The sequence below is a fragment of the Hyperolius riggenbachi genome, chromosome 5 (genome assembly GCF_040937935.1).
Source record: "Hyperolius riggenbachi isolate aHypRig1 chromosome 5, aHypRig1.pri, whole genome shotgun sequence".
In the NCBI taxonomy this organism is placed as follows: domain Eukaryota; kingdom Metazoa; phylum Chordata; class Amphibia; order Anura; family Hyperoliidae; genus Hyperolius; species Hyperolius riggenbachi.
Window position 1 is genome coordinate 304,747,271 of NC_090650.1, and position 17,235 is coordinate 304,764,505.

Below are 17,235 nucleotides of genomic sequence, written 5' to 3' on the forward strand. Positions count from 1 at the left end.
GTTTTGCAAAGAAGAATGGGCAAGGACTTCAGTCTCCAAATGCGTAAAGCTGGTAGAAGGAAAAGGTTGCTTTACAAAGTATTGACTCAGGGGGCTGAATAATTACGCACACCCCACTTTGCAGTTATTTGTAAAAAATGTTTTGAATCATGTATGATTTTCTTTCCACTTCTCACGTGTACACCAGAAGAGGAGAGGAAGAGGGAGAGAGAAACAAACATCACTTCCTGGTTAGCGGACATGTTTGTTTGTTTGTAAACACTGCCTAAAACTGGTGATTAAATCCCAGGATCGCAGCGGGAGAGGCGGAAACGGCAAAGAGGGGTCCAGGAGAGCAGTGTCTCGGTTGGTATGGTTTTTATTGTACAAATTGGACAGTACATATTCTCTTTAAACAATCAATTTAAACCTCATGCTAACAAGTTAGAATTGTCGATTGCACGAGGCTCACTGGTAAACCAGTATTATTGTTAAACTTACCCCCCTCCCCCCCCCCCCCTACGTAGAGGTGCTGATCTTGAAAAATATGTAAAGGTGCACATAAACAGTAGAATTTTCTCATCAGATGTGATCTTTTGACGCAAATGACGCAATTTGAATGATCGTAACTAATCAGAAGGCAATTAATGATTGTTCCCATCAACCAAAGAATATCACATTGATCTGTGCTGCAAATGGCGCCGTTTTCTATACAATTCTATCATACAGAGTGCATTGAAAGATTGAATCTGAAGGAAAAATTGTTCCAGTTTATATGGACACCCTAATAGAGGAAGAATCCCCTCAATCCCTGGCAGAGTATCTGCACATCACTAATGGTGGCTAACACCATCTTGAAAACACAAAACAAAAAACGCATGATGTTTTCCTGTGTTTTTTATAAGTTCGACTCCAGGAGAGGGTGCTCACATGAGCACTTGCGATCTTGTAACCCAGAACGCCATGGAGGATAGAGATTGGGGGCAAGGGGAGGGAGACTACATTACCTAATAATGTAATGGGGGGACAACACCACATTTTGGGGGGTGGGATGGACTTTGTAAAGAGGCCATTAAAAAAAGTCCCCACATTTTATCTCGTATCTACTTTAATTAAAATGGAGACCTATAGTTTAATTATTCTAAATGAATGTGATATATCAGAATAGCCACCAAGAAAGGAATCTATTCCTGTAGGGAATTTCTTATGGGAACTTACCACATAAAATACACTTGCATTATTAAACAAGCTCAGACCGGTTGAAAGCAAATCACATTAAGTGAACAGACAAAAATATTGTAGTACTTCTTTACTGAACAGTGATACAAAACTTTCAGTCATCTAAGATTTGGTATTTGACCCTTTTCTATAAGCTGCAATTTCCAGTGTTCCTCAGTAAAGGCATGTAAATTTGTTAGATGGGTTTGTGTATTTTATGTAACAGTTATGTGGATTCCTGAATGGCATTGTTCTTCACAGTTCAGATACATCCGTTTGCAGATTCAGCACACAAAAGAAATTGCAACCTACGGAGGCCATACACTTATGCTGGGAACCCATGATGCAATTTCCCATCCGATTGACGGTTGATCGGACTGGAAGTTGTAACGTGTGTCCACGTCCAAACGGCTCCTGATCGATAAAGGGAGCGTATTTTGATAACATTGCAAAATCGATGCATTTATTGATTGGAAACGGATTGGACATGTCAAAAATAATTGCCAGATTCCCGCCGATTCCCAGCATTAATCACGTGGATAACATCTACCAGGTAGCGAGTTTCGGGGTGTGTGTGTGTGTGGGTTTCCTCTGGGCACTACGGTTTCCTCCCAAAACATACAGATAAGCTAATTGGCTTCCCCTAAATTGGCCCTAGACTATGATACATGCACTACACGATACATACATAGACATAAGACTATGGTAGGGATTAGACTGTGAGCCTCTCTGAGGGACAGTTAAAGACAAGACAATACACTCTGTACAGCGCTGCATGATATATCAGCGCTATATAAAATACATAAATTAAAATCAATTGAAAATCTGTGTGCAGTGTATGGAGGCAATCGAGCAGATAGATCCTCCCTGTGATCAGTTAATGTTTGTAAGCTTACAAGCACAGTGCTCTCTCAACCTTTTGTGTCTTAGAATTTGTTACACATTTTATTAAATATGTTACTTATGCCACTGCCTTTTGCACTTTGCTCATCGCCAGTGATCAGCAACGTGCTTCAGAACGTTTTCCTATGGGATTATTCACACTGCGGTGATTGCAGCACATTTACAATTTCCACCGATCACAAATGTGCTGCATGCAGCATTTTTCAGGCAATTGCGTTGCGATTCTCAAACTGGAATGCGACTCGCCAATTACAGCAAAATTTAAAAAAAAAAAAAAAAAAAAAAAAAAAAAAAAATGGGACCAAAAGTATCCCACGACAATGAGAGCAGAACGCTTCAGCTAGTAATATGTGGAGTAGAGGACATAGGCAGATACTGCACGCCAACACATGGCATAAGCATAAACTCCCATTTATAATTAAGTAAAATGAATATTTGATATTTACCTTCCAGCTTGCTGTGCAATGCCAGTCTCCATTTTCACTTTTGTCCCAAACCTATAAAACAGACATCATGTATGTTATGTTTTATTTTGGTCAAGTAAAATTTCAGTAATCCACTTACAATATTAAAGAGGAACTGTCGCGAAAATCTTAAAAATTTAAAACACATACAAATAAGAAGTGCATTTAAAATGAGCCATAAATTACTTTTCTCCTATTTTGCTGTCACTTACAGAAAGTAGTAGAAATCTGACAGAACCCACAGATTTTGGACTAGCCCATCTTCTCATAGGGGGGTTCTCGGGGTTTCTTTATTTTCAAAAGCACTTAGTGAATGGCAGTTGCTCCGTCCACCTGCCAAAATAGTGTGCTCGCGGCACACTATTTTGGCAGGTGGACGGAGCAACTGCAGGGAGGCTGGGCCAGCATCATTGTATAAATTCTTTTTCAGGGAATGTCTTTATAAAGAATAAAGGCCATGCTGATAATCCCCCATGAAATGATGGACTAGCCCAAAACCTGTCGGTAAGGTCAGATGATTTCTACTACCTACTGTAAGTGACAGCAACATAGGAGAAAAGTAATTTATAGCTCATTTTACTCTGGGATGAAATGTACTTATTTGTATGAGTTTTAAATTTTAAGATTTTTGCGAGAGTTCCTCTTTAAGTAAAGCTTTAGCATCTTAAAGGAATCATCAGGGAAAAAAAATCAGTTTTACTCACCTGGGGCTTTCTCCAGCCCCTTGCAGCTGGCTGTCCCCCAATGACCCCTCCGCGGCTGTCCCGGCGTCCTCGAGGTCGCCCTCTGCACCTTGTGGGGAGCCCGGGACAGCGGCGGAGAGGTCAGCATGGGACAGTCGGCTGCTAAGGGCTGGAGAAAGCCCCAGGTGAGTAAAGCCGATTTTTTAATTTTTTCCCCCCGATGATTCCTTTAAAGAGAACCCGAGGTGGAATTTAATTATGTTACTGGGGCACAGAGGCTGGTTGTGCACACTAAGACCAGCCTCCGTTGCCCCATGGTGTGCCTCCAGGACCCCCCTGCGCGCCGCTATACCCCCGCAGTGCTGGCGACACACAGCGTGTCGCCAGCACAATGTTTACCTAAGCGCTGTCTGTCAGCGCCGCTCCCCCGCATCGGCACTACCCGCCCGTGTCCCTTCCCTCCCGCTGATAGGAGGGAAGTGACGCGGGCGGATAGCGCCGATGCGGAGGAGCGGCGCTGACAGACAGCGCATAGGTAAACATTGTGCTGGTGACGCGCTGCGTGTCGCCAGCACTGCGGGGCGCGCAGGGGGGTCCTGGAGGCACACCATGGGGCAACGGAGGCTGGTCTTAGTGTGCACAACCAGCCTCTGTGCCCCAGTAACATAATTAAATCCCACCTCGGGTTCTCTTTAAAGAGGAGCTGTGAGCCATACTATCTCAGAAAAAAAACACATATATAAGTAGATAAATACTTGCTCTACTTGCATTGTACACGTTTTGATTTTAGTGATTTTTCTACAGTACAAAAAGAGAAAAATCCTTCCTAGCATTTCCCATTTTAACTGTGGCTATTTTGAAGTCAATCCTGATGTCATTTCCTCCCATACTCTACTCTGCCTGATTGTGTATGCATTGCCTGCCCTCCACTAGAGAAAGTGCATTGTCTCAGCATGAAAAATATTGGCCAGAGAGGAAATGGGGTGTGGGTGGGGAAAACAGGAGGGAAAGAGGCTTCAGCCAATCAGGCTGCATTAGTTAAGTCTGAGGGGAAAGTAGAGAAGCAAAAAAGGACAACCCAGCACTCCCTGCAACTTTTTGTGCATACCAAATCAGAGTCAGGTAAACTGGGGAATGATCATTTATCAGCAAGAAAAGTAACAGGGATTTAAACTTTTGGATTGGCTGGTTATCACCCTTATTACTTGTTTACCAGATAAAAATAAAGAATTGATTTTTTATTTTATGCAATAATGCTGCTACAGCTAAAGACTTTAAAAGGCAACATGAAATTGAGACATTTTCTACTCCAAGTGCTATATGTTATTGCTTAAAGAGACTCTGTAACCTCAAAAACATCCCCTGGGGGGTACTCACCTCGGGTGGGGGAAGCCTCCGGATCCTAATGAGGCTTCCCACGCCGTCCTCTGTCCCACGGGGGTCTCGCTGCAGCCCTCCGAACAGCCGGCGACAGACCCGACTGTAGATTCAATATATACCTTTGCTGGCTCCAGCGGGGGCGCTGTGGCTGCTTTCGGCTCGGAAATAGACGGAAATACCCAATCTCCGTCGGGTCCACTCTACTGCGCAGGTTAGGCCTGAAAGATAAATTGAATTTAAATCGAAATCGTGATCACCAAGATCACAATTCCGGAATCGTCAAAGCTGCAATTATCGCGATCACGTCATTTTCACATGGGGGAAGTTTGAAGAAGTGTGCTTGGCAAAACTCCGGGTTCCTGTATGTCACATGACATACAGGAAGTATTCCGTGCATTAGAAGCTATGTCCAGAACTGATGCAGCTTGGGGGACAGAGGAGGCACAGAGAGACACAGAGAGAAAGAGTGGGCACAGAGACACAAAGGGGGCAAGAGAGAGACCCAGAGGAGGCATAAAGAGGCAAAGGGGGCACAAAGAGAGACAGAGGAGGGAACAACTAGGCAAAGAGGGGGAACAAAGCTTGATTGGAAGGAAACCGTGCATCGAAATCGCAATTTCAGACAGAAATCGCTCAATTCAATTTTTTCCTAAAATCGTTCAGGCCTAGCGCAGGTGCCGGAAACTTGCGCCTGCGCAGTAGAGCAGACCCGACGGCGATTGGGTATTTCCGCCTACTTCGGAGCCGACAGCCGTCAGAGCGCCTGCGCAGGAGTCGGGAAGGTAAATATTGACATTACCCCTGCACGGAGGGCTGCAGCGAGACCCCTGTGGGACGGAGGACAGCGTGGGAAACCTCATTAGGATCCGGAGGCTTCCCCCACCCGGGGTGAGTACCCCCCAGGGGACGTTTTGACATTACAGTTCCTCTTTAAAGAGACTCTGAAGCGGGTCTTAAATCATTATTAAAGCTTTTATTACTGTAAAGCACTATAGATGGTGCTAAACCGCCGCATCCCCGTGGCAAAACGAGGGGTTTATACCCCCCAAATCCCCTCTGCAAAATCCACGACTTTCTTGGTCGTGGATTTTGCTGCTCATGGAGGCAGAGCTTTGAGCTGCAGCTCTGTCTCCATGCGTGTCAATCTGCCCACGGATCTCCGCCTCTCCCCGCCCCTCTCAGTGAGGGAAGATTGAGAGGGGCGGGGAAAGGCAGCGATCAGCGGGGATTGATGCGCTAAGAGGCAGAGCTACAGCGCTAAGCTCTGCCTCATCAGGAAGCGCTCCCCCGACTTTTAAGAGTGGATTTAGGGGGGTATAACCCCCTCGTTTTACCACGGGGATGCGGCAGTTTAGCACTATCTATAGTGCTTTACAGTAATACAGGCTTTAATAATAATTTAAGACTCGCTTCAGAGTCTCTTTAAAGGGGTTCTGTGGAGGGTTTGAAGGATACCCGAACTGATATGTGACATGATGAGATAGACATATGTATGTACAGTGCCTAGCACACATAACTATGCTGTGTTCCTTTTTTCCCCTTTCTCTGCCTTAAAGAGTTAAATATCATGTATGCAAGTGGCTGACTCAGTCCTGACTCAGACAGGAAGTGACTTCAGTGTGACCCTCACTGATAAGAAATCCCCCTTTTTTACCTCTTTCATGCTCTCAGAAGCCATTTTCTGCTAGGAAAGTGTTTTATAGTTGGAATTTCTTATCAGTAAGGGTCACACTGTAGTCACTTCCTGTCTGAGTCAGGACTGAGTCAGCCACTTACATATCTGATATATAACTCTTTCAGCCAGAGAAAGGAAAAAAGGAACACAGCATAGTTATTTGTGTGTGAGGCACTGTACATACACATGTCTAGCTCATCATGTCACATGTCAGTTCGGGTATCCTTTAAACGAAAACTTAAGTGAACTATAAAAAATGAGATTTACTCACCTGGGGCTCCCCTCAGCCCCCAACAGCCGATCGGTGCCCTCGCAGCCCCGCTCAGATGCTCCTGCACCCGCCAGCGAACACTTCCGGTTTGGCCGTCACCCGTTTAGGTTTGTTCCACCTATATATCGCCCCCTATGATGCTATTGCGGCCAGCTGGTCGCAATAGCAGCATAGGGGGCGATATACAGGCTGGGAACGCGAAGAATTATTCGCGTTCCCATGCCTGTCGGCCAGTGACGGCCAAACCGGAAGTGTTCGCCGGCGGGTCCTGGAGCGTCAGAGCGGGGCTGCGAGGGCACCGATCGGCTGCTGGGGGCTGAGGGGAGCCCCAGGTGAGTAAATCTAATTTTTTCATAGTTGACTTAAGTTTTCCTTTAACAAAACAAAAACTGACACTTGCCTGGGGCTTCTATAGGCCCCCTGTAGCGGTTATTTTTCTATGATCATCCATTCCCTGCCGCTGGTCCCAGTCTAATGATTAGTTGGTTCATAAGGAAGATTGGAACAAGCACTACTAACAATAATACATGATTAATAAAGTCTAGGCGTGCTATAAGCTAAGACAGTATTGCAACAAAAACAAAAAAGTAGCCAAAAAGCACCATACTAGAACAAAGTAGTAATGAATAAATAAGTAATCATCTTTATTGTAACATCAAACATATCTAAAAACATAAAAACAATAGCATGGGTCTGGGGTCCCGAATAATGAATCAGCACTGGTGATAATAAACAAGAACAATACTACAGTGCATGATAAATATACCGAAACAACAAACTCTAACAGTAGCCAAGGAATGAACAACACTAGAATAAAATTAATAAATAACTGTTCCAAAATTGATACAAAGTAGATGTCGATTAAAGTGCAAAAGTACAATGAGGTGGTCAATAAGCCAAGCGGTAGTGTATATGACAATGTGTAGTGTAGTGACAATGTGCAAAAAATAGATCAATATTCCAAAATGGTCCAAAATTGATGTCCAACAAGGTGCAAGAATGCACAATAACGTAGGTGATCTATATATCAACAGTAATGTGTATAAAAAAGTGCCAATGTGCAACTAGGTAGGAAAAGAAAGTAAATGATGCCTCTTCAGAAGCGGGCGTTTTCCCGCGAGGTGCACCAAGGCTTTCCGTGAGCCTGGGGTCCCCTTTTCTTCTTCTCTCTAGCCATCCATCAGTGAGTATTGCGTTGTTCCCCAGTTACCCTGTCGCTTTTCAGTGCATCCTCTGCACATATTCTCATACACCATTGCTGTGTTTATACATCATTTACTTATTTTCCTACCTAGCTGCACATTGGCACTTTTTTAATACATATTACCGTTGAGGTAACCATGAGGTTTCCTGCTGGATGCCCTAAACTAACACCCGCTCCTGTTCTTCCTTCACATAGTGATGTCTGGGTATGTGGGTCACAGACATATGGTTTGGGAGAGGGGTGTGGCTATGGCACTTACTGCTGCCATTGCCTCCAGGGTCTTTCCCACCCCAATCTTGTCAATTATGGAACAAAAATATGTTTGCTTGAAAATTTGGAGGAGTGTTTGGTAACCTTTTTACTGTCTCTCCAAAAATAAAGGCACAGTAGGAAGATAAGATAGTACCTTACAAATAGTTTGTACATATAAAAACAATTATTCCTTTTGTTTTATTTTAGAGTGGGAGAGGGGCGTGTGTGAGCCCTTGCAGTTCGAAGCATACCCAACGGGCAAATGCAGATCTCATGTCATATAAGGCTTGTGTTCCACAATTTCAACATATCCATTGAAATACACACATGCTACTGAGCATGTGCAAAGACACGCAGCACGACCAGCAACACTAACTTCGCAACTCGTGTGTCCAGCCAGAAGCCCAGCGAGCATCGAGGGTCCTGGTCTGCAATGTCCACTATCGAAGTGGACATCTATATTACTAAAAGACAGTCCTAATGCACAGTGTGGACGTAGCAGCAGAGTCCATGCCGCGCAAAGCACAAGCCACTGCCCACTCGCCACAGTCAAAAAGACTGGAAGGCGTTGATGCACTGGTCACAGGGACAAGTGCATTAATTACGCATGTGGGGGAACTCTTTATAAGAATCTGGGATTACCGGTATAATTCGAATAAAAAGTTTTCCGAGTGAAGCAAGTACTGAGCAAGCAAGGGGACACGGATTTCACTGTAAGGACTTGTTTACATTATAAGCGATTTCGCTTATTTTTAAACTTTGGCAATTTAAAAATTCGTCTTAAGGCCTCTTGCACACTACATGCGATTCCGATTTTTTTTTTATACGATCCAATTTTTGATTCTGATTAAAAAACAGAATCAAAAATTGGATCGTTAAAAAAAAAAAAAAAAAAAAAAAACAGAATCACATGTAGTGGCCAAGAGGCCTTAAGGCGATTTTTTAAATTGCCAAAGTTTAAAAATAAGCAAGTAGTAGTGTGTAGTGTGCAAGAGGCCTAAAAGCGCTTGTTCAAGGTTACCTTTTGTGAGTATTCTCACATAGGCGATGAGCTTTCTATCCAATTGTGGCTCCTGCACCATTTCCAGAGCGTTTGCGATTCAATAGAAAGTATAGCAAAATTGCTAAGCGTATGAAAAAGCGCTTTGAAAAGCGATTTGCTGAGCACGTTAAAGAATAAATACATTGGGCTCTATTCTCAAAGAGCCAAAAGTACCGCAAAATTTTACCGCTAAATTCCCGCCAGCGGTAAACTCCGCATTTTTTCAGCATTCACTAACATTTTCCGCATGTTTGCCGCATGCGGGAAAAAAGATGCGGAAACAGCCATTATTCATGCGGGAATGGATGCGATAAAAAGGTCGCATGAAAAACTGTTTAAAAAAAAAAAAGTTAAAGTCCAGCAAGCACAGCCCTTAAGCCTCCACACTTCATTAAAGTCAATGGGATGCGGAATATATCACCTACTACTTGTAGGTGATAAAAAAATCGGTAATTAACGACGAAATGATGCGCCTGAACAATTTTGAGAATTGATCTTTTATTGCGGAAAATACCGACTTTTGCGGAAAGTTTTCCGCATGAATCCCGCACTTTTATCACACTTTTTCCACATGCGGAAAAAACATGCGGAACATTTTGAGAATTCCAACTTGATGGTATTTTGGGTGCAAACTTTCCGCATGTACTTTACCGCATGCGGGAAGTCTTTGAGAATAGAGCCCATTGTATTTATTCATTTCCAGGTCAAAGAGTCCACTTCCTGACTGATGTCAGGAAGTGAACAAGACATCGCTACACAAAATCGCTTAGGGCTAGTACACACTGGGCGATTTTTTTCAGCTGCTACTAATGTATCCCTATAGATACATTCATACAGCAGTGTTTGCGATTTTGATCAATCGAAAACAAGATGCATGCAGCGTTTTGGGCTGTGATTCTCATTTTTTGAACGGGAATCACAAGAGCAAATCGTGGTAAATCGCGAGATTGCAGAGCCAAACGCAATCGCGGGCAAGTGGCGCTCCAAGTGCCAAGTGTGAACAGGTTTTCAGCATACCCATCAAAATAGTATAAAAATACTGCTGAGCATGTGCAAAGTCATGCCATAAATTAACCCCAAAATGCCCATCAGCGTGCTGTTGACCTTGCAACCTGAGTTAGCAGCCTGGGTCCTGGTGTGCCACCTCCACTATTCAAGTGGACAAAAGGTCCGTACACACGCCGGACTTTAGGCAACGACGGGTCCGTCGTTGCCTCCCGCTGGGTGGGCGTGCCAGCAACAGTCCGGCGTGTGTACGCTCTGTCGTCAGACTGATACGGCTGTTTCTGAGCGATCCGCCGGGCGGATCGCTCAGAAACAGCCGTATCAGTCTGACGACAGAGCGTACACACGCCGGACTGTCGCTGGCACGCCCACCCAGCGGGAGGCAACGACGGACTCGTCGTTGCCTAAAGTCCGGCGTGTGTACGCTGCTATAGTTATAATAAAAAGTTGTCCAAGCAAAGCGAGGACCAAGCCCGCAGCCTAGCGAGTGGGCAAGGGAACACTGAGTCTACTAAAAAGGAGAATATCACTTTAAATGTATGCTAGTTTGTCAATGTATGCTGGTTTGTTAGTACAGTAGTCCTTATAAAAGTGCTTTTATAAGCATAAATCGTTTACAAAATTGCTGAGCACTTGCGATTACGCTGGCGATTTATAATGTGAACAAGGCCTAAATGCATGATGCTTTGACAACGTATTGACAACCCTGATTTCACTTTCCACTACCCTGCAAGTGCGATTTGTTTCTGATCGCAAGGTACATTAAACTAATGGAAACTGTAGCAGCAATTTCCATTAGTGCAATCCGATTGCGATGCAATATTATAATGAGTATAGTATTATTATTATTATTATTTAGTATTTATATAGCACCGACATATTACGCAGCGCTGTACAGTGTATATATATCTTGTCACTAGCTGTCCCTCAAAGGAGCTCACAATCTAATCCCTACCATTGTCTATATTATGTAGCTCAATCCTAATCGCATGGTGGAAATTAAAATGCGATTGCAATCGCATTACATAATGGAAATGAGCCCTAACGCCGGGCATATTACTTTGAATGTATGCTGCAGTATTTCTATATGCTAGTTTGTTGGGGAACAGTGTTTAGTGTGCACCAAAGCAGTAGCCAGTAGTCACAAGATAAACAAATTAACACTGCTGTTAATGACAAACAAAAAGACCTATAACCAATCCCTAATAGAAAGGATAGAGCACATGGCAGATACAACCTATCATCTAGCATGCTGCAGGAGAACCTGCGCTGGGCCACAAAGTTCCTCTCTGTAACTGGAGTGCAGCAGCACAAATAGTCAGGGAGGGAGAGCCCGATAAACTCACTCAGCAGCCACAGGAAGCTGCTAGCCCACTTACTTTCACGCTTTGATCACTGGAACACGTAGCCATTCTCCTGCCATGGAAATCAAAGGAGACATCGTGGATCAGATCCTTGTGATCAGCGGCAATGCTTCGTGCTACAAACATTTCGACAGCCAAAGAATGACACCTCCACCGACCACCACCAGGCTGCTGACGTCATACGAAAGTATATGTAGCAATTCAACGATTCTATTCTATAACAAGTAATAACGTTTTAAAAGTCCCACTTGCGAAGCACCGAAAGATTATTACTGCGCATGCGCTTCTGGTAGCCGCCCTTTCGAACGCCCAACTAGCAGCGCTGGTGTACATCACGTGATATTATTATCACGTGACGGCTTCAGGTTCTGTTTTATTTAGCTGGGAGTAGGAGAGGCGCTAGGGGTCTGCAGCGACTGAAGTGCTGTTATTTGTGTTTGGATATATAGTGGAATATGGACAGGGGCCAAAGGAAGGTGATTGATTTGTTAACCTCATATTAAATCTTGCTTTGGAATGCATTCAGCTTTTACATTGCCATGGTATTTGAATTCCTTATGTTCCATACGTTGGGGTGTATTCAGTGAACTGCAAGTTTGGTTAGGTTGACACTCTACTGCAGGCTTTCTCAACCAGGGTTCCCTGGAACCCCAGGGTTCCTTGAGTACTCTACAGGGGTTCCTTGGCATTTCCCCCATTGTGGTATAAGTATATAGAGCACACTATAATAGGTGGTACTGTAACAAGAAGCACTAATTTGGGGGGTCAGGAGACAGTATAATAAGTGGCAGTGTAATTGGGGTAGTGAAATAAACAGCCACACATACGTTTAAAGACCATCCCTCCTGCAAAATAACTGCAGGGGTTCTTCGAGATCCAAACATTTTTTGCCGGGGTTCCTTGGGATCAAAAAGTTATTTGCAGGGTTTCTCCAGGGTTGAAAGGTTGAGAAAGGCTGCTTACTGGATTGGTAACATACTTTCACAGCATTTCCTGTGTGTATTCCGCTGAGTCCTACCACATATGTTTTGGTATCCGTTGTGGTTTCTGAAAGTGGACAGTCAGGAAGACCTGATTTGTTAGGAGAGTTCCAGTGGTGGATTTTTGGTGTCCTTTTTTTGTGCATTTTCTGGAAGAATTGGTGCTAGGTTGCTTGAGGTGACCTAGCGGGAAACCTCATATGTAAAGTTCATTAATGTTTAGGGTTGGAATAGGCAGTAATAATGACTACGCACACGCTATTTCACCAGTTTCGCTTCAAAAGAAAATGGTTGAAACAGCCAATCAGCGGAATTGCCCTATGAGGGCACCTTAACCGTACCAGTCTTGCAAGGCAAGACTTTGGGCTGCTACTGCAGCAGAGACCACAAATACACTGAAAATGGACATCTGAAAATAACCTAGAATCCATCTACATGCTTGTCTCCTTTGTGCAAAACTGTTTTTATGTGTAGTGTTAACCTAGTCTTAGTTGCATTCACACTGCATGAGTTGCGGTGCTGAATAATTCTGTTTGTCAATGCATTCCCTATACCATTCTGTGGGCCTGTTCACATCTGTACTGTTCCTTTGGCTGGGCGCATCCACTAGGTGGTGATAAAAGTTAAAACTCCACCAGAATTACATCTTTCCCTACTATCCATGGCGGCCTGGATGGGGAATAGTAATTGCCGCCACCTAGTGGATGCGCCTGGCTAACGGAAAAGTACCTTCACATCTTTGCATTGTAATGGATTGCGTTATTCTAACACTCTGCATACAGGCTTTGAATGAATGTCTATGTCCAGTCTCCATTGCAGTTCACACACATTATAACCTGTTATGCAATGCACTCAGTGTGAACCCAACTTTATTCAAACAATGGAACTCCTGTTATACATACATCTGCTTTACTTATGTCATGGGAGTTATATAAGCAATGTTAACTTTGCTACGCAATCTATGTAATGTGCAGTATGTAGATCGTTTACCGCACGGTAAAACTTTGTTGCTGTATGTGCGTGTAAATTTGACTAATATTTAGTAAAAACTCCTCAACATTGGACTTATGAGAGATCAAAGCTTCCTCTGTCTTTTTGCATATCATGATGAAAACTTATCAAGAAGTTATGGGGATTTCCTTTGCTATACAAACGTGTAGCCACCTAAATAAAAAAAAAAAAAAGTCACATACTCTCCTAAAAAGAGGGAAGGCTCTGGTTATTGAGCCTTTCCACTCCTCTCCAGGTCTCCTTGTTCCCCCGTTGACCCCAGGTCAAATTCCTTAAGTTCTCCTCAGAAGGATTTGGAAGTACTTGAGTCTCTCTGAGTACTTTCTAAGATGAGTGGCTCCATACTGTGCATGCGTGAGTCCAGCTTGCGCCTGTGCGTTATGAAACTATCGGCCTTTAGAAGTACTTGGAGACCTGAGTACTACCAAAGCTTTCAGAGACCTGAAGGCTTCTTCAACATTAAAGAGAATCTGTATTCTTAAAATCACACAAAAGTAAACATACCAGTGCGTTATGTTTCTCAACATTTTATTGGTATGTACCCCTTTTAAAACCCGTGTACTCACCAAGTACCCCCTAGCATAGTAACCATTATGAAAAGTACCCCTTAACAAATATATATTGAATCGTAGTGCATGATAATGGTTCTAAACAACTTCCAAGTATTTACTATTGCTTTTAATTAGCTAAAATTCTAATTTGGTGTTCTTTAAATAAGATTTATAATTTTCTAAAACTCTAAATTGGTTATTCTTGGTTAAGTGTATCAAGCCTGAGTACCCCCTGGAACCATCAGAAGTACCCCCTGGGGTACACGTACCGCATGTTGAGAACCTAGGCGTTAGGGGACATCTCCTATTCCCCTCTGTCACAATTTCGCCGCTCCTCGCCGCATTAAAAGTGGTTAAAAACAGTTTTAAAGTTTGTTTATAAACCATCAAAACAGGAAGTAGGTTGATGTACAGTATGTCCACACATAGAAAATACATACATACACAAGCAGGCTGTATACAGCCTTCCTTTTGAATCTCAAGAGATCATTTGTGTGTTTCTTCCCCCCTGCATGTTTCAGGCTGCTCTTTTCTTCCTGCAAACAGCTTTGCCCTTGTCTGTAATTCTTCAATATGTGAAAGCCCAGCCAGCTCAGAGGACGATTTATCCAGCTTGTAAAAGATAAGAGAGAAGCTGCTCTAATCCTAAATAACACACAGGCAGTGTGCATAGAGGGGCCTGGAAGGGGGAGTTCATAGCAGAACCACAACACTGAAGAACTTGGCAGCCTTCCAGACACAGGCTGACAAGTCTGACAAGAGAGAGATAAGTTGATTTATTACAGAGACTGTGATAGTACAAAGTGCTGCAGTAAGCCAGAGCACATTAGAATAGCTTTTGGAACTTGTAGGATGATAAAAAACAGGATGCAATTTTTGTTACGGAGTCTCTTCAAAGTCGAATCACTGCAGCAAAAGCCCGGTAGTGGAATTTAGAGACACGGAGAGGAACGGCAAGGTGCTAAGGCCTGGGACCCACTAGCAGTGCTTTTCTAAGCGCTTGTGATTTTATAAGCTCTCACTAATGCAATGCTATGGGGGAATTTTAAAAAAAATCACATCACTTCAAGTGGGATCACATACAAAGCATTACATTAGCTAGAGCTTTTCAAACCATAAGCGCTTAGAAATAGCTTAGAAAAGTGCTGCTAGTGGGTTCCATGCCTACGGTCTTCTTATGTGAGTATGTAACTTTTCTTTAAAGTTGCTACAGGTATCATTTTGTACTCACCTGGGGCTTCTTCCAGCCCCTAGCAGCTCCGGACCTCCTTTGTGTCCCGCTGGTCACCCCGTAAAGATTTGCGGGTTGGTGCTTTTGCACCTGTGCCTGCACATTCATGTCATCTGGCGCATACTGTGCCTGCACACTATTGCTGTGCAGGCGCAGTATGTGCCAGATTACATGGTCGCATGGGCATGAGTGCCTACGCAGAAGCTCTCACCCACCAGCAGGTCACCAATCTCTTTACGGGCGGCCAGCGGGACACCGAGGAGGACTGGAGCTGTGACAATGGACTGAAATGGCTGCTAAGGGCTGGAAGAAGCCTCAGGTGAGTACAAATAGATTGTAATTATCGCCTCAGAAGTCCGGTATACACATCCAATGTTGAATCTCCAATGACTGGCCAAATTTACCACCTCCATGTAGTATGACGGCCAACATATTTTGAAACTAATTAGCAGATTGTGCAGGTAAGCTCTCATTCTACATAGAAGTGCTAAAATTGCCCATTGACTGGCCATTCAAAATTGGATGCGTATACCAGGCTTTACTTTTGAACAATATGTAAACAAAGAACCTGTGCCTACATAGATTATATGTAAGGTGAAATTAACATATTGGTGTTACTTTTTGTTTGCTTTTTACATGGCGTATTTTACTGCAAAAGTTGGTAATACAATCAATTTAGCCTCTTTGAGATTATTATTTGTTGACAATATTTGTTGCCCAAAATAATTTAGTGCTTATTTTGAGTTTAGGTGACAGCAGATTACCTAATTTGAGCATCTACTGCACGACCACTTTGTTCTCACTACATCCATTGTGTCCATTGCAATGGAAATGTCATGGATAGCATGCTATCCAAGCATACACTTGAAGGGCTTAAACCCATTAGCAGCCTTTTTCTAAGCATTAGTGATTTGAAAAGCTTTTGCTAATGCAATGCTATGAGTGATATTTATATAAAATCGCATCACTGAAGTGGGATCACACACATAGCATTACATTAGCAAAAGCTTTTCAAACCACAAGCGCTTAGAAATGGCTTAGTAATGTGCTGCTAGTGTGTTCCAGGAACAACGATGTACTACTTTTGCAAACGATCGTCGTTGGGAAAAATCCGCCAAGCTAGATCATTCGTTTTGAACGATCTAGCTCGTCCGTCGTTAGACTTCATGGTCGTTGGCTGCTTTTTTTTCAAACGATCGTCGTTTGAAAGGATCGGGGAACGAGTGTTTCAAACGACTATAGTCGCATGTGTGTACGCACCTTAAGGCCTCGTTGAGACAGATGACTGAACTGCGTGTTTGCCAAGCAATGCAATTTAAATGCATCCGAATGTCAGCAGTTGTAACACCATGCATGTCAGCGCTTGACTTTTCGCGTCTGAGCACAGCTGTGGCCGTGTTCAGATGCGACTCTGTATAGAGGCCACCTGTACTGAGCGCTAACAAACACCCGGCCTGTTTAATAGAGCAGATGACAGATGGTGACTTCATCTGCCATCTGAAAGAGGCCATTCCCCCTCCGACCGATGGACAAGTTGTATTCCTTACACCATAATCTAAAAACACGCTGCCTCTAGGTATGCATATTTATTTATTGTATTTATAAAGCGCCAACATATTACGCAGCACAAATTATATACTACTCCACCTTTTTTGTCCCCCCCCCCCCCCCATTCCTTTAGATTGTAAGCTTGTAATGGCATTACTCTATCCCCATTTTGTGTCTTGGAATGTATTCATTTTGTGCCTTGATATTTGTTTTACATTTTATCCATTGTTACATTTGGCACTGTATTTACAAATTCTGCATTTTGCACCAATGTCTTAATTTGGTGTTCACCGTTGTCTGAATTAAGTACCCCATGTTTGTTTCTTACTTTATGCAGTGTCAGGGGAATATGTTGGGGCTTTATAAATCACTAATCCTAATAATAGCATGCTAGCTATGACATTTCTGACTTCTCTTCAGTGTCTGAAAAACAGCGCAGAACGGAACTTTGCATTCCATCCTATCAACAGACAG

At 43.3% G+C, this 17,235-nt stretch overlaps 1 protein-coding gene across 2 annotated transcripts in view; it reads right to left on the reverse strand.

Moving 5' to 3' along the window:
• Positions 1-11,738, reverse strand: part of SEH1L (SEH1 like nucleoporin) — a 91,519-nt gene extending 79,781 nt beyond the window's left edge. For both annotated transcript variants that reach the window (XM_068237129.1, XM_068237130.1), the window contains exons 1-2: positions 11,456-11,738; positions 2,547-2,597 (exon numbers count right to left, since the gene is read on the reverse strand). In XM_068237129.1, coding sequence (XP_068093230.1) covers positions 2,547-2,597; positions 11,456-11,566 — 162 coding nt within the window. In that variant the 5' untranslated portion in view covers positions 11,567-11,738. The remainder of the gene's footprint in view (positions 1-2,546; positions 2,598-11,455) is intronic.
• Between the last annotated feature and the right edge of the window lie 5,497 nt (positions 11,739-17,235).